Here is a 22,321-nt window from a genome sequence, read left to right on the forward strand (position 1 = left end):
CACATTTCAGTATGGCACATTTTAGCTTAGTACATAACAATGCTTCTCTATGTTTTTAAGGCAGATTATTTTTATTTGGTAGAAGAAATATCATGAAACCATATAAATGACACAATCAGAGAGATCTGGGACAAAAACTAAGAGAAGAACACTGACGGCGGCCCATTACCACCTCTATTTCAGCAGTCTGTAGCTTAGACACCAGAGGACAAATTTCTTTCTTTGAATGAGCATATTGCTGTTCTTTACTGTTCTCCTCAGACTTTCACCCTACCAGGTTTTCCTTTAGCTTATTTTTTCTTTCCTTTTGCTTTTACTCATTTGAGGTCCTAATGGCTTGAACAGTGAAGTTGACATCAACCATCCCTGTACAGCAATCATCCACCTCAAGCAGGGATCACACGGAAGGTTCTGGCCACTCCCACTGGCTCTCATTTCAAAATCTCATCTGAAACCTCCATCTCCCACCCCTAACCCCCTCCCACTCCTTCTGCCCAACCTTGGCCCCTGTAAGAAGCAGGACGCTCCCAAAGCAGCACTAGAAACACTTCAAAGCAGCCACGACAAATCAATGGCACGTGCAGAGCACTGGTACTGAGCACCGAGGAGAGTACAATACAAAAGAACCAGCCCCCTGTCACAGTGTGCAAAGCAAAGAGGAAACATCACTTTAAGGGTGGGAGACAGGAGCTGTAGATGAAGGCGGAGGAAGAGTTTGGTTGAGTACCACATTAACTCTTAGCAGAACTACTGGGAGTGTGGGGAAGTGACAGGGAAGGGAAGTGGTGCCAGAACCCAGGGGGTTGTCGGTGGTGGTCCTGAATACGCACAGATAATCTGCAGTGAGATTCCCCAGCCCATGGAAAAAGGGGATTGTCTTGTATTCCTCCCTCAAAAGGAGACATTAAACAGTCTTTCCTAAAATGCGCTGTGTTTGGGTGAAACAAGACAAAGTGCTTAGTACAGTGCTCCGCACATAGTAAGCTCTCAAAAAATGATTAAGTGAAACAGTTCCAGGGTTTCACTCTTGCTTGAGATTTCCTCTCCTTTAGATCAGGATACACCATATTGACTGTCTGCTGTGTGACCTTGGGCAAGCCACTTAACTTCTCTGTGCCTCAGTTACCTCATCTGTAAAATGGGGATGAAGACTGTGAGCCCCACGTGAGACAACCTGACCACCTTGTATCCCCCCAGCACTTAGAAAAGTACTTTGCACATAGTAAGCGCTTAACAAATGCCATCATTATTATTATTATTATTATTATATAGGAGACCCATGGCAGTTGGACCACTTTGGAGGCTGGCCTCGTCCAGTGCAATATGGGAAGTTTTGCACTCTGCCCCTGCCCTTTGAGACTGCTGTCTCACAATGACTCTGATCTTTCAGCAAATTGGCTCTCAGTAGGATTGACAAGAAAGAAGCACAGATGTGAGGAGAATGCTGTGGTGAGGCAGAGTTTACTCTTCCCTTCCACTTCCTGTCTTTCTATTTCACAGAAATGAACTTGATTACCTGACAGCATCATCACTGTTCATCAACATCAAGGGCCTGCAAGGAGAGGGAAGGAGGAAGAGAACAAAGACACATGAAACCAAAGGTATGAAAACCAGCACAGAGAATGGGCTAGCTGCTCTGCTGAGATGTGAATTGTATAGAGATGACAAAGGAAAACATATATATATATATATATATATATATATATATATATATATATATATATATATATATATATATACACACACATACATATATATATATATATACACATACATATATATATATATTCATATATTTATATATATGTGCCTGTCTGTCTTTCCTATTTAGAAAATAATTCCCAGGATTTAGGGTTGGGTTAGCAACTCGCTAAATAAAGTCTATTATGTAGGAAATAATGTTAGAGCTTTTACATTAGCAAAGTAGATGAATCATACAATTAGCCTCTTTCCCCCTCCCCGACCAAATTCAGACAGCAGAGGTAACCAGCACCACTGTTTGTTGACACAGTAATACAACTCGAACTGGCCATCATATATTCTCTCCACCGCAGCCTGGTTATCAGAGATTACGGCACAAGGAAAATGCACTGGCATAAATAACTCATTCATGCTCGTAGATGCCCTCAGCACAAGGCATGGGTTGGCCCTGTGACTAGTTTACCGCTTTGCCATTCTTCACCCACTGATGCTAGCGTAAGAAGGGAAATTTTGATCAACAGAACTATTTCATGGGTGTGTACGAACAATAAGGAGGATGGGAGAAAGACAGGAAAACCTGGACATATGATTAAGGATTTGGTAGAGGAAAGAATTGTGAAAGAAAAGACTGAGATTACTTGCCAGGTCACGTGCCACAGGTGGACAAATGGAGATTGAGCAGTTGTGAAGGAGGGGTGAAGAGGCTGAGGATAGGTGCGGCAATTGGTGGCCAAGAGGAAGAGTCAAGAGGTTCTGCAGGTTGAACTCCTGTGCTCCTGGGAAGAGTACAAATGATGGAAGGAGAGAGAAAAGGCTTCGGTTGGTTAGTTTCATTTCCTACGACTCAAAGGGTTATACTCTTGGCCCTCCGGCCCCCAAGTCTTGGGAAAGAGGGTGCAACTCCTCTGTGGTGTCAAATATGCATATAAATATGGTGTTTAGAAAAAAGTACAACATATTAATGTTCGATATACGATGACCTAGATAGGTTACTTTCAAGATATCGTAAAAACTACAATGGCATCCAGACTGAGCACGCTGATCTACATTTCAAGCAAAGTGTTAAAGTAAATAATTCATTACCAATATTCATTATTTGCATAAAAACATAAGGACACATTTCTCGAAAGGGTTACAGTATTTAAAATGACTCAACTGCTCAATTTTTTCCTGGATATAAGATGAAGGTGGGTTCACTTTTTCCCTTTAATGTTCCTTTACAAGACAACAGCCAACCACAACCCCGGTAACCACCTTTTTATTCCCCCAATGGCACTGATGACAGAGAGACCAGCTCTACACAGCACAGAGGAAATTGAGGGCTGGCAAAATGGGTCAGTGTAGACCTGAAACATATACAATTCATGCAAAAGAGAACACTTGTTCTTCCAGGAACTGTGTTATTAGCCAGGGCCAGAATGGTCCCAGAGATTCACTTTTACCGTGTAGACTTGATTTCTGAGTCATTCTACTTGTTCAGAGAGAGATGCAACAAACAAAACAGAAAGGAGACCCTATTAGTGCATAGTAGGAGTATGCAACTGAGTTCTGCAATGCACGAATGGCATTTTAATTAATATTAAAAACATTGCAGATAATAGATTAATAGAGCACGGAAACAGTGCTAACGAATACAATATACATAATAAGATAAGGGTATTAAAAACTGATAAAAGTGACAGATTCAGAACATAGTATTTTCATTTCAGGTATCAGAAACAAAACCAGCTCATTATTCCATTCTACTGTATGACAAATACTGAAGAACAAAAATTTCAGTCTTAAAATACATCTTAAGTCAGTATTTTCCTTCAAGGAAAAAAGTACTATAAATAAATTACAATACAGTGAATTTGCCTGAACTCACTTTGTTTCTGCCTTCCAGCCTTTTAAGTCAAATAAAACAGCATAAAAACTGTACACTCTTAACAGGATAGTTGATCTTTTATAAAATAAGTTGTCTTCAGAGATGTCAATTTCACAACAAGGAAAAACCAAGCCTTGTTGCGGTCGCTATTATAAAATATATATGTATATATAGGTTTTTGTTTACTTTTTTTTTACAAAATGTGTATATTAATAGCTTTGCACAAACATTTGTAAGATAAACTTAGCTAGTCTAATAACTTCATGAAAATAAAGACAGATAAATACTTCATGTTTACAAGGCAACACATTATACATCATCAGCTGGCAGAGGAGGTATGTTAATCCTTGGTCTTGTAAAAAATGCTATCTTCTCCCTGTCACAGAAAAAATGACAGTTTTAAAGAGGATCATAACTAACTTGTGCTGTTTGAACATGGTATGCTATAAATATTCATTCATTCAATTGTATTTATTGAGCGCTACTGTGTGTGAAGCACTGAGCTAAGCGTTTGGGAGAATACAACAACAGACACATTCCCTGCCCACAACGAGCTCACAGTCTAGAGGGGGAGACAGACAGAAATATACAAATAAATAAATTTTTCTTGATTGTTTGTGTGACATGGAATGGACTGTCGGATAGCTTGGTAAGGGAAAATTCAACAAAATTGCAGTTTTCACCTGAACTATGAAGATATTTTCTCTCCAGGAGTGTTCACTACTGCTAAATGTGTGGCTTTCCCATAGGTAAGACTAAATCCATGCTTGGTCTCTTCCAGCTCTAACTTTCTACTATGCCGACAATCGGGACGTCAGCATCCCAAATCTCATTCATTCACCAGGGCTCCCACTGGCATCGTGCCCACCTGCAGTCCAGTGTTACCCCAATCCTGCCCAGCGACAAGTGCCTGGCAGAACAGTCAATGGAACAGTAAAGCAGCTTTCTAGGGAAAGACCCAAGCTCTGCGGAAATAAATTTCCAAATTTTAAATCTCTCTTCCCCCTGAAGTCCCCCACAACTTTCACTTCCACACTATTCATTCTTTCAGTAGTATTTATTGGGCACTTACTGTGTGCAGAGCATTGTACTAAGCACTTGGGAGAGTACACTATAACAATAAATGGACACATTCCCTGCCCAGAAGGAGCTTATGGTCCAGAGGTGGACAATAACCCAACAGCGTGAGTCATATATATATGTATAAATATATATATATTTATTGAGAGAGAGAGAGAGAGAGATAATAATAATGATAATGGTATTTGTTAAGCGCTTACTATGTGAGAAGCACTCTTCTAAGCGCTGGGGGGGTATAAGGTGATCAGGTTGTCCCACTTAGGGCTCACAGTCTTAATCCCCATTTTACAGATGAGGTAACTGAGGCTCAGAGAAGTTCAGTGACTTGCCCATGGTCACACAGCAGATATGTGGCAGACCTAGGACTAGAACCCATGACCCCTGACTCCCATGCCCGTGCTCTTTCCACTGAGCCATGCACTTCTCATACTATATATCTACTAAAGACTCAATTACTTCCTATCTGTAGTTTTTTTTTTTAAGTGTCTGTGTCTCTTATTAGATTGTTAGCTCTTCATGGACAGGGACCACATCTCTGAATGTACTGTACTCTCCCAAGCATGTGGTGCGTGCTCATTAGGGGCTCAGTAAATACTCTTGATTGATTTGGTTTGCTCTCTGTTAAGCAACTCTAAGCTTACTGGGGGCAGGGAATGTGTCTGCCAACTCTGGGATATGGTACTCTCGCAAATGCTTAGTACAGTGCTCTGCACACAGTAAGTGCTCAATAAATAGCACTGATTGATTTGTAACCCTCAAAGCTTTATAAGATTATACTAAAGTAGGGCTCCAGTGGACAATTATTAGAAGGGGTTAGGGAACAAAAGAGAAAGGGGGAGAGGAAGAGAGATGGCTTGCCAGGGCACTTTTCGATCCATTAAAATAGACTCCAATCCATTTCTTGGAAAGCATCAGACTCCAAAGGGGACTTGGAGTGACACTGTCTCCCGCCTCCGGCCTGCAAGTCTGCCCACTGGTGTGTGCCTAGTCTGGCTCCAAAATGGATACACAGGCAAACAACACATTGGTTCGCGCCTGGAGCAATACCAACACTTAACCCATCTTTCAGTCAACACAATGCAGACAAGAAATCTACCACGACAAAGTCCAAATTATGACATCAAAAATGAATATGGCCATCTTAATGACCTTGCTGTGGAAATCAAAGCAGGTGTTATTTAAATCCTATATCACTGTGCTTTGTAACTGTGCAGAGGTTTCTCTGACAGCACCATTGGTACAAAGTACCACAGAGGGACTCAAATCCAGTTATTAATGCCAGAGAACCTTAGAGTAAGCACTATGTGGTTTGGGGGCTATACTCAAAGAACATATAATTACTGACCCCCTTTAAAACAAACCTGCCTTGGTTTGTTTACTGGTTGCAGAGCACTGTGTTAAGCGCTTGGGAGAGTAAAAGACTAGAGTTGGTAGGCACTATGCCCTCACGGACCTTCAATCTAGTTTTCTGTAAGTACTGGCCATCTGCCTGGTTATTTACGTTACTTCTATAGACTTCTGTACCAAGAAAAGTGTGAGTATAGTCTTTCACCCTCCCAATCACCACCCCGTGGTGGTGGTGGTGGTGGGGGCCTTACTACACTCTGAGTACAGATAGGTGAACCACTTTCAATAAACCACATTAGGCCACAAACTGTGGTGTTGGCAGTGAAGGCACTTACCTAAAGGTCTGGACCTGAATAGGTTCTTTCTGGTTCTGTCCACGCAGCTGGTATATTTCTTTGGATGCTTTCTTTAGCAATTTCTCAGCTGCTTGCTCTTGATGGTGTTCAAGTTTGGTCTGTCTTGTCTAAGGGGAAAACATTCAATGAGCGAACCAACATTAATTGTCTTCTGCAGTCACCCCCTCCACCCGACCTTCTGGGACCCATCTCTACTTCACCCTCCACCTCTCTCCGTGGCCTTAGCTCTGAGGCTGAACCCAACGGGCTGAGTTAAGGCAGCCCCTCCCCGAGCAGAGCTGGGGGGCTTCCCTCCACTTTGGGGGTTCTGGGCCAGAGCCCCTGTGGTATAGAGAAGCAGCATGGTTTAATGGATAGAGCATGGGCCCACGAGTCAGAAAGGGCTAAGTTCTAATACCGGCTCCACCACCTAATAATAACAATAATGGCATTTGTTAAACACTTACTATGTGCAAAGCACTGTTCTAAGTGCTGGGGAGGATACAAGGTGATCAGGTTATCCCACGTGGGGTTCACAGTCTTCATCCCCATTTTACAGATAAGGCCCAGAGAAGTTAAGTGACTTGTCCCAAGTCACACAGCTAACAAGTAGCAGAGCCAGGATTTGAACCCGTGACCTCTGACTCCCAAGCCCATGCTCTTTCCATGGAGCCACACCGCACCACTTACAAATTCTATAATTATTATTATTATTACAACTGCAGAAGAGGGCTGCTCGGGCATTTCACGCTAGCCCCTTGTCCCCAAGGTGGGAGGGGCATTGGTCTCAGCTGAAATGCAGAGTTAGCTCATGGCTGTGGTACGAAGCTTGAGTCATACAAGTAGCATAAACAAAATACTGGATTTTGCTATAGTGGTAGGTTCACAGACTGTAATTTTATCTGCAGTAAAAGCCACAGGACAAAAGGGAGCCAGTGAATCTGCCTACGAAGCAGATTAGCCCCCCCCAAGTTCATTGGGACGAGAGGCCTCCCCAAACCTCTGGTAGCCCTGAAAAACTCCAGAACAGCCTTACAGCAGCCCCCTCTGAGGGACGTTGATAATAATAATGATAATAATATCAATACCAATAATAATGGCATTTGTTAAGTGCTTACTCGGTGCCAACCACTGTTCTAAGCACTGGGGTAGATACAAGTTAATCAGGTTAAACACAGTCCCTGTCCCGCATGGGGCTCTCAGTCTTAATCCCCATTTTACAGATAAGGTAACTGAGGCCCAGAGAAGTAAAGTGACTTGCCCAAGGTCACAGGTGGCAGAGTCGGAATTAGAACCTAAGTCCTTCTAACTCCCAGGCTTCTGCTCTATCCACTAAGTCACAGAATCCCCGGATTCTGGCAGCCTGGTTTGGGCTTCCAAGCAAGGAGTTGGGCAGTGCCGCCTGTGGGCCCCGGCCCTCGGATCGGATGGGATGGGGCACCTTACCTGCCTCTCTGCTTCCTTAAGCAGATTGCGGAACCGCTCGTCCCAGAGCACCCAGTTGGGAAGATGGGTTTGCCCTCGGAGCTGGGCGTCTTCCAAGCGTTGCCTCAGCTCCCTCAGAGCACAGATCTCCTCATTCAACTGTCTCTGTCTTGTTCTGGACGCCTGGAGATCCAGCTCCAGGTCTAGGGATGTCCGGGCCATCACCTCAGCCAAAGACGACCTACAGGACTGTGAGAGGTAGTAGTATCGGTTAGTGCAGATGCATATGAACACACATACAGAGACACACACGCACACACTCTTTCTCGGTGATGCCACCACTTGGCATCTTTTAATTTCTGTACGCAGAGGAACTAGAATGTTCTAAGACAGTCATGTCAAATTTTTTTCCTCTGATAACAGACCCAGTTGGGTCTTTATATTTTTAATTTGGACAAAGATATTCTACCACGCTGTTTTTAAGCACGTTTGAACTAAAAATGGATTTTTTTCAATCATTTGCCACGGGTCCCTCCGAATAACAGGTCTGCTAGCGTCTTTAGCTTTTGTCCTGGGTGTCTGCTGCAAAACAACTGGGCTTTACAATGAGTCACATGGAAGAAATAAATACATGCCGGGTGGAATTAATTTTAAAATATTTTCAGGAAAAAGAGCAACGAACTAATCTGCACTGGTGAAAATGGAAACTATACAGCACTTCTGTGCCACTGGCCTGATATTTTTCCGAGTATTCTAGCTAATTCTCCTGAAATTATGTAGTCAAAAAAGATTGAGTGTTCCTGACTTTTGGGTAATTCATTCACTGAATTGTGGAACTGTTTTTGGCAAGTGTCACTTATTCGGACTGTGCAAAAATGTTCTCTTGTACTGGGTATTTTTGTTGGAAATACAAACCAGCTTTGCAGTGCTTTACCAAGAAATGCTTTTAAACATTTTCTTTGTTCAATTTGAAGATGAATAAAAAGACTGCTCAGTACCCTAGGGAATTAGAACTATGAATCAAAGCAGTCAGTAAGTCATTTGGATTTATCAAGGGCTTACTGTGTGCAGAGCACTGAAGGGAGTACAATATAACAGACATATTCCCCACCCACAACAAGCTTCCACTCTAGATGGTCACGAGCACCATCTGGCCTTCCATACTGCAAGTTTTCACTCTGCATTTGGGATCAGAGGCTATCGAGGAGCATTCTTGTGCCAGAGTTGGAGTCGTGTGTTTGTGTCTGGCACAAGTCAAGGTGGGCAGGCTGTAACAACACGGGCTTTCCCTATTGAGGAGTTTATCAAGAACATAACCCCTGCCCTCTCGAGGACTGAGTGCATGTTTGGTACCATGGGGACCATACCTGTTTATAGCGTAGGGTTCGCCTTTCCAAAGTATTTCGGATGAAGGGGGACTTTCTTGGCAAAGTGGAACTATCACTGTCACTACGATAGAGCTGCGCAGAAAGAAAAAAAATATTCAATGATTATTAAAGGCATTCATTAAGCACCTACCTACTCTGTGCTAAGTGCTGGGGTGCACACAGTAAAAATTGTATTTGTCAAGCACTTACAATGTGCCAGACAGTATACTAAGCACACAAGATAATTGGGTTGGACCCAGTCCCTGCCCAACACGGGGCAAAAAATATCTTCTCTCAATCAGTGGTATTAATTGAGTGCTTACTGTGTACAGAACACTATGCTAAGCACTTGGGAAAGTACAAAAATCTCTCCATTTTGCATATGAGTCTTCTAAGGCCCAAGGAAGTTAAGTAAATTGCCCAAGGTCACACAGGAGGCCAGTGGCAGTGCTGGAATGACAACCTGGGTCTTCTGACTTCCAGTCCTGTGACCTCTTTCTACTACGGTGGCTTTTGGATATTTGCAAATGAAATAAAAACCATTCTTTATTTTTCCCCTTAAGCATTCAGGCTCCTACTTATAGCTTTATTCTTTTTTCATATTTCTTAGAAGGTCTTCAGCTTTTCCCCAAAATAAATAACCCATTTCTGATTCTTTGGACTCCTCCACAGAACCAGTCCAAGCTGGCCAGTGGGGTCAAGGGTTCCTGACTGCCGACTGTAAAAGACATGATGATCGATTCCATCCTCTTCTAATAATCGAGGTATTTGTTAAGGGTTTACTATGGGCTGAGCACTGTGCTGAGGTAGATTCAATACCATCAGACCTGACACAGTCCCCATCTCGTGTGGGCCTCACATTCTAAGGGGGTGGGGAGAACAGATATTTACTCCCCATTTTACAGAGGAGAAAACTGAGGCATAAAGAAGCCCAAGGTCCCAAAACAAAGTGGCAGAGCCAGAATTAAAACACGAGTCTTTGCCTCCCAGTCCGGGGCTCATTCCACTATGCTGCATTGCTAGCCTTCACTGCAGTGGCTTGACTTCCCGGGTTCAGCCCGATTCCGATAACTGTTTTTCTGGAAAGATGATTTATTTCTAGAGTAAGCAAGCATTATTAACCTACTACTCTTCCAGAAACAGGAGAGTGTATGCTTGAAAAAGAAAGAAAGTCCAATGTCTCTTTTCCAGAACCCGGGATCCATGTATTTTGCTTAGTGGCAGGTTTTCACCATCCCAAGTAACGAGTATCTATGCCCATGCCAACTTGCTTTTAGATTCCTGTTTTCCTATGTCTGCTTCAAAATACTTAAGCAAAATTTAATAGCACACCTGTCTGAGACATCATAATCACTGTCATCATAAATATGTACAGACAGAGGGCTCTTTTTAAACCCGGGACCTATTTAAATAGCTATTAATTATTGTAATTTTGGTGAAAGACTTCAGAAATCCCAACAAAGAACTATGGTCCTGTGGAAGAATCCCCTCCCCATAGCAGTCTCGCACACTTTCAGATATATATGTATATAGAAGTATATAGTATTATCTATCTATATATATCTATAGCTCTATATCTATCTATCTATAGATATATCTATAGATATAGATAGATATACATATATACAAGTGTATATATATATAGATCTAAATGTGTGTGTATCTATATATATAGACCTAAGTGTGTGTGCGCTTGCACACGCACATGCGCGCACACACACACGCACACACACACAGAGATATATGTATCTGTTCTGGTAGCAGGATCCCAACCTGTCCCATGACTACAGGGCCCTGGAGAACCAGGCTTTGCTCACTGATTGTCATGGCTTAGAAGATGGAAAATTACATATACATATATATCCATAAATACCTACAGGTATATATTGGGCTTAGATGGTGAATAATACATACACTTATACATACAAACACACACACACACATATACACACATTCATATGTACTAAGTATATGTGTGTGAATATGTGCATTATTTCCATCATTTAAGCCTCAGCAATCAATGAACAAAGCCCGGTTCTCCAGGGCCCTGTAGCCATGGCAACACATTAGGATTCCCGCTACCCTAACACCAAGCTGTGGAGGGATTCTTGGGAGGCACCTGCAGGGACTGAGTCGTAACTCCACCCACCCCCTTACCACCAGCGCACAGATTTCTGATACAGTTTCCCACTACCAAAGTGATCAACAAGGGTCATGTCTACGTACTCTGCAAACATACTGACTCCGTGCTCCAGGCGTGAAAGTCTGTGAACGGACAATTGTGCTACTTCGAACAAAAGGAGAACCGCGGGACCTGCGGCTGGCTCTCTCTTTTGGAAGACTGGCCACTTCCTCTGGGAAGACATCTTCCGTGTTGGTTTCTTTATCCACCTGCAATAATGATAATAATGAAGGTATCTGTTAAGCGCTTACCACGTGCCAAGCACTTTTCTAAGCACTGGGTTAGATACAAAGTAATCAGATTGCATTGTATCTGCAAGATAACCTGCAAGTATTTCAAAGACCCTGGTGCACTGATTAGCCCATGGTTTCCTAAACCACTAACTGGGAAGCCCACCGTTCACCTGAAAAGCCAATCTTCTGAGTTTGGGGAAGATTAAAACACAATTTTCCAGGCCCACCTTTTCTGCTTGATTCCATTCTTAAGTTTAAGGAACATATTTTAAAAGGGCCAATTACTACATATTTTAAAATCTTAATATCTAGTGCTGGTGTTGAGTACTGAATCAACTACTAACGTTTTCAAATGTGAATATTGATTCACTGCTTAAATCACAAAAAATTTTCCAGGTAATGTTGCTCTGATGAGTCTATTCAACATGGAAAGGTCCAGAGACATGCAATTAGCATGGAATATTAAGTCCACCTAGATCTGCAGTGACTTGGCTCCAGAGAGAACCGTGGTAAGTCACACTGGCTTTGCATCCCTTCTTTCCAGGTACATTTATATATAAAACTCAGCATGCCTATATCTGTAATCATCTATGTCAGTTGTCTTGCCTCCCCCCATAATTTTTTAAAAAATTGTATTTGTTAAGCATTCACTCGGTGCAAAGTACCACACTAAGCACTGGGATAGAATTAAGATAATTAGGTTGGGCACAGTCCCTGCTTCATGTGGGGCTTACAGTCTAGGTAGGAGGAAGAACAGGTTTTGAATCTCCATTTTACACAGGCACAGGGAACTTAAGTAACTTGCCTGATGTCACACAGCAGACAAGGGGTGGACCGGGGATTAGAATCCTGGTTCTCTAACTCCCAGACCTATTTTCCTTGCACTAGACCATGGTGCATTTCCCCATGTGAGATGCCAAGATCCCTGAGGTCAAGGACTGCATTTTTTTTCCCTTCTTAATGTGTATGTCTTCAAAGCCTTTGAAGATCACCAACTAGCTGGAGCTTTTTTTGATTAAACACAGCTTGATCCCATAGCTTCTTCAATCCTCCTTAGGGGCAGCTAAATTTCCAGAAACACTGCAGTGTTTGGTAGCTTTTTCTGTGATGGGGAAAATCTGAGAGACAAAAACTATGCCCAAACAGAAGCTGTACTACTTTGTCTACTTACCTTAAGAGATGGAGGTTGAATTTTCCCAGGGCTGTAATGATCTGGCTGACTTGCTATCACGTGTCCATGCAGGGATTCAACACAACATGGCTCTGGATAAGGAGCACCGGTCTGGGTACAATTGCTACATCCACTGTCAACGGATTCTGCTTGCCAGCTCCTAAAGACACGGCATACCGAGAAATCCATCAGGTTTACTCCAAAAGGCTGATTTCTGCCCATGGCTACTTTTTGAGGTAGGCGGCATCAGGCTGAACTGTTTCATCTGCCTCTCCTGGTAAGCCACTGCCAGGGCTGGGGCATTGCTGGCTTTCTTCCATCTGGGAGCAATCAGTAGAGGGGCCCCTGGGTCCAGCATAGGTAAAATATGTAATCTTTTCACCAAAACTATCTGGATCCCATAAGAAGATGTGCTGGAGGGCCTTTGTGCCAGAGGATTTGAATTGAGAAAAATGACTGCCCCTTCTATCACTGAAACTACATCTATTTTCTCTTTCTCTCTAAGGTAACTGGTGTGAAAAGAGAATCAGACATGGGAAGAAACCAATTCATTGAAGGCCAGCCACTGGACACCCAATTACACTTCACATGGGCCAGGCTTGTAAATATTCCACTTCTAAGCCACTAGAGTCACTTGGTTGGCTCAGCTGCTTATGTTTATAAGAAATACGCCAACATATCTGAAGGGTTGAGGGGATTTATCTGTACTTAGATTATTTCCCCCGGACTGAACACCTGAAGTAAATCTTTTTCATGGGTGAATGATTTCATGAACTTTTTTTCTGCATAACAGTAAGATAGTGCATGACAAGTGAGTAAGTGAGGCTTCACTTACCTCTCCGATATTGCTTCTGCCTGATCTTCTTTTCTTTCCATTTCCAGGATTTCTTCTTCTGTGTATTCTAGCTTCACCCTTTCCTCTGCCAACTCTCTTTCGACGGCTTCCAACTGGGCAGTGGTCCTGGCCAACAAGACCGTAACTGCATCCTGAAAGAGAAAATGAACTGCTGGTGAACCAATACTTTATTTGTATGAAGCAAAAGACAGCCAGTGTTTGTTCAAAAAATGGTCAAAATGTCCAATATGTACAGTTGCTATTGCTTAGTCAACATACATAAAGCACCCCAAGAAAGCATGGCACCAGGCACAGTCCTTAGTGTTCATGATAAAAAAAAAGTAGACAGTCTGTATGCGCAAGCTCAAAATAGTCTTATTAAAACAGGTACCAAAAAAAGGGTAAATGTGTACATGGATTCATGTATAAATTTCCTTAAACCTCAAATTCATGGTATTTATTGAGTGCTTACTTGTGCAGAGGACTCTACTAAACGCTTGGGAAAGTAGAAGACATTAGAGTAGGTGGACATGAAATACAACAAACCTAGTGCTTTGCGGGCTTGTACAAAATCATCATCGCTACCACCATCTTTATTTGGCACTGCATATCAGATGAAGTAAATCTTGCCAAATTGAAAATGGGGGCACATCCCCTGAGAGAGACACTGAACCTCTACAAATTCTTTTCACGCACTTGAACTGAACTCTTTTCCTCAACAGTTTCCTTTTGGGTGAGCTGGGATTTGGAGTGAAGAGTCATCTAATCAGTTGTAGGGCTCAGTAGAGCCCAGTGAACCAATCAACAGCATTTATTCAGCACTTACTGGGGGCAAGGCACTGTTCTAAATAAGCTCTTGGGAGATCTTCAAATCTAGCGGGGGTGCAGAGACAGACATAAAAATACATTATAAGTAGGGGAAGCAACCAAGTATAAAGATATATACCTTAGTGCAGTGTGGATGTTGGGGTGAGTACCAAACGACTTTGGGTATGAACTCAGGGGCCGGGGTGACCCACAAAAGGGGAAAACAGAATGGGGAGAGAAGCACTCCTCCCCATCATTCACACTAATGCTCCAATACTGTTATTCGAGAAAGGCTCTTGGGACTTCCTTAGGTATACTGGGGGTTCTAGTATAAAAACCTAACTATGAGCTTGACAAGTAGTGTGGCTTAGTGAATACAGCTTGGGTCCCGGAATCAAAGGACAGGAGTTCTAACCCCAGCTCCCCCACTTGACTGCTGCGGGACCTTGGGCAAGTCACTTAACTTTTCTTGGCTTCAGTTACCTCATCCATAAAATGGGGATTAAGACTGTTAGCCCTCTGTGGGACAGGGACTGGGTCCAAATCGAATACCTTGTATCTACCCCAGTGCTTAGTACAATGCCTGGGACAAACACCACAGGAACACGAAAGATCCCCTGGGAGATGAGTGAAGCCTGTGGTGTAAAGCTAAATCTGTTTTCAATAGACACCCACAAAAACAGATGTGTGGCTATCTGCAGGATTCTACTAAAAATTCTATCTAAATAACAAAATACTACAAACTCTAACAATTAGGTGAGTCAAATGTACTTACGTCTTTAAAAGGGTCTGCTCTTCACCACAGGAACGTAATGTGTCAGTCACCTACGTTATGACTTAGCATCTACTAACTTTCCCATAACCTTGTAAACATTGAGTGAAGCAATGAGCTATGTCCCCCAGATAACCATCAAATCCTAGAATGCACCAGGAAAATGCAGAAATTCTCACCGTTTTCAGAGGGCCCGAATTTCCCAGGCAAGGTGTGTTGCTTTCTTCCTTCTGGCTACGGTTCTTGATCCTCTGTGGGTCCGAACTGGTAAAGATCTGCACTGGGTACCAGCGCAGCTGCATTTCACTTGAGCTTTCATAATCAGCTAGGCTGATCTGCGCAATTCCCTGAAGATGAAGGACAGAAAATATGCTGATAAGGGCAGGCAGAGAAGGTGGCCCCTTTTTTTTTTAACAAAAAATTGACACGGATGCTAAAACACTGAGCCCAATTCTTATTCTGTATTGGGTGGGGACATAGGTTGAGCCAAGTCACATACAAGAGTGGGGAAAAGGAAGAGAAAGCAACCGTATGCAGGGTCTTGAAATCCCCACACAGGCAGATGAGTTTGGGAACAAAACTGGTGAGGGATGGGGAGGTGGAAGACAGCCAGCCAGGGGATGTGTGAGGACCAGTGATTCTGCCCTGTCAGCTCCTGGAGGGAGTGGTCAGGGAACCATTCCAATAGCCTCTGCATGGCAAGTGACTCTCCGGGAGAAGAAGGGTGGGCTGCTTTCAGACAAGGGTGTGGGGGGAACAAAGGGGGATGGTGGTGGAACTCCTCGACCATTGACTTTAAAGCACTCAATCACCTTGCGCCCGCCTACCCTAACACGCTACTCTCTCACTACAGCCCAGCCCGCACACTTCATTCCTCTAATGCCAACCTTCTCACTGTGCCTCCATCAGGTATCTCTCACCACTGACTCCTCACCCATGTCCTGCCTTGGGCCTGGAACGCCCTCCCTCCTCAAATCCTATTCTCCCCCTCTTCAAAGCCTTACTGAAAGCGCATCTTCTCCAACAGGCCTTCCCTAAGACCCCTTTCCTCTTCTCCCACTCCCTTCTGCATCTCCCTGACTTGCTCCCTTTGTTCTCCCCCCACCCAGCCCTAAGGCACTTACGTACATATCTGTCATTTATTTATTTATATTAATGTCCATCTCCCACATTCCAAACAGTAAGCTCATTTTGGGCAGGGAATGTGTCTGTTTATGGTTGTACTGTACTTTCCCTAACACTCTGTGTTCTGCATAGAGTAAGCACTCAATAAAGACGATCAAATGAATGAATAAATGAAAAAACATGGAGTGCCACTCGAGCAACACAGTCTAGTGGAAGGGTCACAGGCCTAGAACTTGGTTCTAACCCTAGCCCTGCCACTCACCTGTTCTTTGGCCCTGGGCAAGTCATTTACCTTCTCTGTGCCTCAGACTTCTCAACTGCAAAATGGGGGTTGAACACCTGTCCTCCCTTCCCCTTACACTATGTCCCATGTTGGACAGAGATTTTGTCTGACCTGGGTTATCTTGTTTCTACCCCAGCGCTTAACAGAGTGCTTGACACAGAGCACTTAGCGAACACCACAATTAGAATAGTTACTATACACAGTGACTGTTATTTAACAATGATCATTTGTTGTAAATGAGACTGTGTCACTTGGAAAGTTGAATCTAGATATTAGAAATGAATATTGTGCAGGAGCACTAATAGCGACTCACTAATAACTAAACCAGCTAATAGCTATGTTTGGCTGCACAGCTGTCCCATTTCCATACTCCTTTAATTGAATTGTTTCATTTTTAATAGCACGGAAAACCTAAAGGATTTCATATGTCTGAAAGGGACCACTTACCAAGAGTTCTTCTTGAAGTTGATGGTCAACTGAACAAACATACAATTGCAGTGACTTTAATTTCAACACACTTGAATGCACGGGGATTCGGAAAACCTCATTAAATATTAATGGAGCTTGACATTCCAGAGCCTTAGAGCAGTAAGTGCTTGGGGTGCCTGAGTCAAGTGGTGGTAAATAAACTCTGATGTGTCTGGAGACATAGCAAAAAAAAAAAAAAAGTGGAGTTGATACAGGTGCTGTGTACTAGATAGGATTAATACATCAAACCAAATAACAAAAACAATCCATGACAAGTTGTGGTAATGCTTTGAAGCCTAGAGTAGTCTCTGGGCAGACCCTCAAAGCTGTAAATTTCTCTCCTCAACAAGGGTGACAAAATTACTTTATTAAGGTACTTCAAATGTTTTAGGAAGGTTTGTCTTGGACAAAGTAATGTGAAGGTCCAAAAATATGCCTCTACTCAACATTCTTAGTTATTAGCAAATAATCATATGTTCTGTATAATCTCTTTTGCTAAACTGCACATTCTCAAGTATCAAAATGGATGGCTTCGTTTTCAGAATAATCATTATTTCGAATAAGTTATGGTGAATAGTGGCATACCATAGGTTGTGAGCCGCCACAAGGGACAAGGACTGTGTCTAATTCTCCTCTGTGCATTCGCTCCCAGCACTCAGTACAGTGCTCTGCACACAGCAGGTGCTTAATGAATACTATTACTACTTGTTTCAAAGGAAAACCTGGCCTTATAAGATGCTTAGTGAAATGGAACTTACATTTTACAGCCTTCTTTCACCATCAGATCCTTATTAAAGTTTTTTAGTTGGAGCACATGGACTAGGAGACATTCACTTCCACTGTCATGCCTAGTAAACAAAACAAGAACATTTCTGAAACACGTGTATCTTCACAGTAGGGCAGGACAGCAAATTTCACTGACTCTGTTGGGAATCCAGGCATCCAGACTCAACAAAAATATTACTACTAATGGTAGTAACTCTTTGTTAATCACTTACTTTGTGCCAAGTCCTGTTCTAAGCACTGGGTTAGATTTAAATAATGTGAGACACAGTTCACAGCTCTCAGGCAGCAGGACATAATGGAAGAGCACTAGATTCAGAGGAAAACAGAGTTGAGTCCCAGCTCTGCCACTGGCCTGATGTGAGGCCTTAGGCCATCTGCTTAAACTCACTGGCCCTCGGTTACCTTGTCTGTACAATGGAGATGAAATACGTGTTCCCCTCCTACTTGAACTGTGAGCCCCACGTGGGACAGGGACTGTGTCCAACCTGATTAACTTGGATCTTCCCCAGAGCTTAGAATAGTACCTGGCACAGAGTAAGTGCTTAAAGACTACCATAGTTTTTAATCATTATTTATTCAATTTTCAGTAACTGAGAAATATGATTTCTGGGCATTTTCCCCTGACCAGCCACATGAAGGAGAAATCGTTTTGGGTATAATTTCCTTTTTTAAGTCTCTTTTGCAGGTGAAATCCAATTCATAAAGCTATACTTGAAGTAAGTAATCCTTGAAGGCTTAACACAATGGCTTCAATCACTCCCCCGTAGATATTATTCAGAAGAATACATTCACAGTCCAAACATTTAAAACCAGTACCTCTTTATACCAAGAAAACAGTAGGAAATTATTTGTTATCCTCCCTGTTTCTTGCTCTCTAAAACTTGGCAACTTAAGCACCATATACAGAAGCCAACCATCACTTCCACACCACTTCAACACCGGGTCTAAATGTGATATTTAGATGGAAAGACGACAATAAGCAGACCTATTCTATACTCACAAAAATCCAACGTGTATTTGCGGTTCTTCATTATTGGCAGCATCGCTGTATGTGGGCTCCTCAACATCCTCATTTCTACACACAGAGGGGGAAAAAAAGATAGGAAAATTCAGCCAGCCATTGGCCGGACTGCTGAATTTATGTCTTCAGTGAGCCATTACCGCCATTCCATCTTATAGAGAGAAAGAGCGAGAGTTGCTGCAAGCGGGGTAAGAGTACCAAGCTCTGATCATTTCCCTCTTTGTCCCCTGCTGCTCTCTCCTCACTCTGTCTGCATGCACCTTCCTGGCTGTGTGCAGTTGTATGTGTGCTTGTGTGTCTCACTGTCCATCTCCCCAGTCTTGGATGTGTCTGTACAATCTCGTTTTCCCCCAAGTTTGCCCCAGTGTTCAAAATGAAAAGTTAGCAGCTCTGACACTATACACCTAGACTTGTCAGGTTCTATTTATCAAGCCTATTGGACAATGTTCCTTCGCAAAGCTGGATATTCCCTTTTATATATTTAACTTCTGCAGTCAAGTGTAACATCCTACTGCTTTTTATTTATGTTCCTCTTACGCTACGTGCATGTTATGGATCTCTGTGACATTGCTGAGATGAGGATTGGGCTCTTTCCTCCTTTGTGTCCAGGGCTGTGCTCTCCAGACAGTGGGCGGTCATTAAATACAGCTGAGTGAATAACTGGAAAGTGCACTTCTACAGCCCTTTCAACATCTTGCTCACTAAACTTATAAAAGTACTGTTCCCTATTATCTAAACCACTTGAGCCCAGGCAATTGATTGGATCAATATACTATCAACTCCCATAATCCTGGTGGACCTAATAAATAGAGTATGGCGCTGACTGTTGTGAACTATCATTTTTTTCCCGGCATCAACAGGTTTTTAGAGTCCTTTTTTTTTCCTTTTTCCTATACCACAAAGGGTCTCAATCAGTTCTAACATGTCCTTTTGAAGGGAATCATACAAACCCCCAAACACTGTTTCTTCTCCATTCCTCTCACTTTAATAATATAAACTACTGCACCTCAATCCCAAACAGCTCTCCAAGTGGTTGGTAGGACAAAGATAAAAATAAAAGGGCCCTAATTTTTAAACTATGCATAAAAAACAGACCCCAAGAGAGAGAATTCCTTCCTCGAGGCCTAGTGACTTCAAAGGGAACTCCAGACACCTCCGACAAAGAGTTCAAAGCAAAATATGACCCCAAGCAGGAAAAGACAAAGAGAGCTCTTTCCTGTTTCAGAACAATTCTTGCAGCCAGTCATCTTTTTCAAATATATAAAGGGCATAATAACCTCTCTAAATACAACTCTTAACTAATAGCCTACTTTTCCAGGACTGAATCCCAGATACAAATAAAATGACTGTGTTTTCATTTAAAACCCGAAAGCAGCTCTGCTTGTTTATGGGAAAGAAATGGGCTCTGCCAATTGTCGGCTGTGTGATTTTGGGCAAGTCACTTAACTTCTCTGTGCCTCAGTTACCTCGTGTGTAAAATGGGGATGAAGACTGTGAGCCCCACGTGGGACAATCTGATCACCTTGAGCCTCTTCAGAGCTTAGAACAGTGCTTTGCACATAGTAAGCATTTAACAAATGCCATCATCATCATCATCAAGAATAGATCCCAGAAGAGGACATAAACATACATACCTTTTGCTTAACGGTTCAAACACACCACTGTCACTGGCAAGCGAATAATCCGATAGACATGCAGAAACTCTTCTGGCTCTTCTCTCGGATCTCCTGGCACTGTCTTCCCGTAAAGTCACCGCTGTTAAAAATAAATGAAAAACATAGTAGTTTGATGCGTTCTCGACCAGCACATCAGCAGTGCACATTTAAATGTACATTTAAATTATGCTCAAAGATACCCAACACAAATTTTTGAATACTGTATTATAAATTAATATATTATTATTATTATTATTATTATTATTATTAAAGCATCCAAGTAGAAGCCAAGGTTTTCTTCTGGACCATTAAAAGCAATAAATCCTGGGGCTCCTTTTCATGGCTAAAAATTCCAAATCTCCTTAGGTCTATAGAGCCATTTTCCCAGGATGATCAATCTCAGAGAGAATCCCAAGCATTCTCTCCTCACCCTTTCATCAGGGTAGTGTTCTAAATGAGGGAATCCCATGTAATGAAACCATGAAAAAATATTGTCCAGGAACAATATAATATGATTGGGTCAGAGCACTTACTTCAGAATTTTTATTGATAACCACATAAGAGCAGCACAACCATCCAACCTGTGGGGAGCAGCAAGCCTGACATGGCCAATGAGGCTCCTCATCTAGACCGTACGCTCGCTGCGGGCAGGGAATGTGTCTATAATACTGTTATACCATACTCTCCCAAGTGCTTAGTACAGTGCTCTGCACAGAGTAAGTGCTCAATAAATATGACTGACTGCCAAGGATAAAGTTCCACCTTTCAAACAGCCACTCTGTTACCTGCTTCCTCAACTCCCCTGACACACCCACATAGGAATTATGGACAAAAGTAGCTTTTCTGAGCAATTAAACCTAGTCCAAGACAGAATTTGAGGATTAAATATTAGAGGATGCTTTGCCATAAATCTTTTCTTTAACCATCCCCTCATTGTGGGCAGGAAATGGGTCAGTTTATTGTTATATTGTACTCTCCCAACCATTTAGTATTGTGCTTTGCATGAAATAAGTGCTTATTAAATACTATTGAATGAATGCATCCCCATCACTTGAACCTCTGCGTTTGTGAGATACACTGCTTTCTTTTAAGAGGAACAGCCACTTCTATGTAGGGTCATTGCCATTAAACCCAAATTACTATGTCAATTTATATTCATTGATGGCAAATACTCTAGCCCTGAAGATAATCGAGATAAGGTAGGTACCGTCTCTATATGTTGCCAACTTATACTTCCCAAGCGCTTAGTACAGTGCTCTGCACACAGTAAGCACTCAATAAATACGATTGAATGAATGAATAAGGGTTTCGCCTGGTCGAACATGAAGTAAAATATCAAAAGATAAACCTCAATCGAGGATCTTCTGAGCAAATACTGTTTGAAAGGAGCAGTGTGGCCTAGTGGAAAAAGCCTGGGCCTGAGTTCTAATCCTGATTCTGCCAGTTGCCTGCTGTGTGACCTTGATCAAGTCCCTTAACTTCTTTGGCCTCAATTTCCTCATCTGTAAAATGGGGATTTAATACCCATTCTCCCTCTGATTTAGGCTGTGAGCCCCATGTGGGACTGGGGCTGCGTCCAGCTTGATTAATTTGTTATCTATCTCAGTACTTAGAATAGCACTCGATACATAGAAAACACTTAAAAATATAATAGTAATAATAATAATAATCCCAGATGGTTTATAACTACACTCTTTTTCACCCTCTCACTTTCTTACTGCATTGAGTATAGATGCAGAAAATAATAATAATAATGGCATTTATTAAGCACTTACTATGTGCAAAGCACTGTTCTAAGCGCTGCAGAGGTTACAAGGTGATCAGGTTGTCCCACGTGGGACTCACAGTCTTCATCCCCATT

At 42.4% G+C, this 22,321-nt stretch overlaps 1 protein-coding gene across 2 annotated transcripts in view; it reads right to left on the bottom strand.

The window, feature by feature from the left end:
- Positions 1–1,813: 1,813 nt before the first annotated feature.
- The window catches only part of WWC3 (WWC family member 3), a 115,457-nt gene continuing 94,949 nt past the window's right edge, over positions 1,814–22,321 (bottom strand). The window contains exons 11-23 of one of the 2 annotated variants that reach the window (XM_038757500.1): positions 20,440–20,560; positions 18,785–18,859; positions 17,757–17,846; positions 16,978–17,170; positions 15,302–15,469; positions 13,544–13,695; positions 12,709–12,868; positions 11,349–11,513; positions 9,123–9,215; positions 7,777–8,004; positions 6,331–6,458; positions 3,856–3,944; positions 1,814–2,477 (exon numbers count right to left, since the gene is read on the bottom strand). In XM_038757500.1, coding sequence (XP_038613428.1) covers positions 3,878–3,944; positions 6,331–6,458; positions 7,777–8,004; positions 9,123–9,215; positions 11,349–11,513; positions 12,709–12,868; positions 13,544–13,695; positions 15,302–15,469; positions 16,978–17,170; positions 17,757–17,846; positions 18,785–18,859; positions 20,440–20,560 — 1,640 coding nt within the window. In that variant the 3' untranslated portion in view covers positions 1,814–2,477; positions 3,856–3,877. Of the gene's footprint in view, positions 3,945–6,330; positions 6,459–7,776; positions 8,005–9,122; positions 9,216–11,348; positions 11,514–12,708; positions 12,869–13,543; positions 13,696–15,301; positions 15,470–16,977; positions 17,171–17,756; positions 17,847–18,784; positions 18,860–20,439; positions 20,561–22,321 lie in introns of both variants that reach the window. The other variant, XM_038757501.1, reaches the window with a different exon arrangement.

The sequence above is a fragment of the Tachyglossus aculeatus genome, chromosome 15 (assembly GCF_015852505.1).
Source record: "Tachyglossus aculeatus isolate mTacAcu1 chromosome 15, mTacAcu1.pri, whole genome shotgun sequence".
NCBI lineage: Eukaryota > Metazoa > Chordata > Mammalia > Monotremata > Tachyglossidae > Tachyglossus > Tachyglossus aculeatus.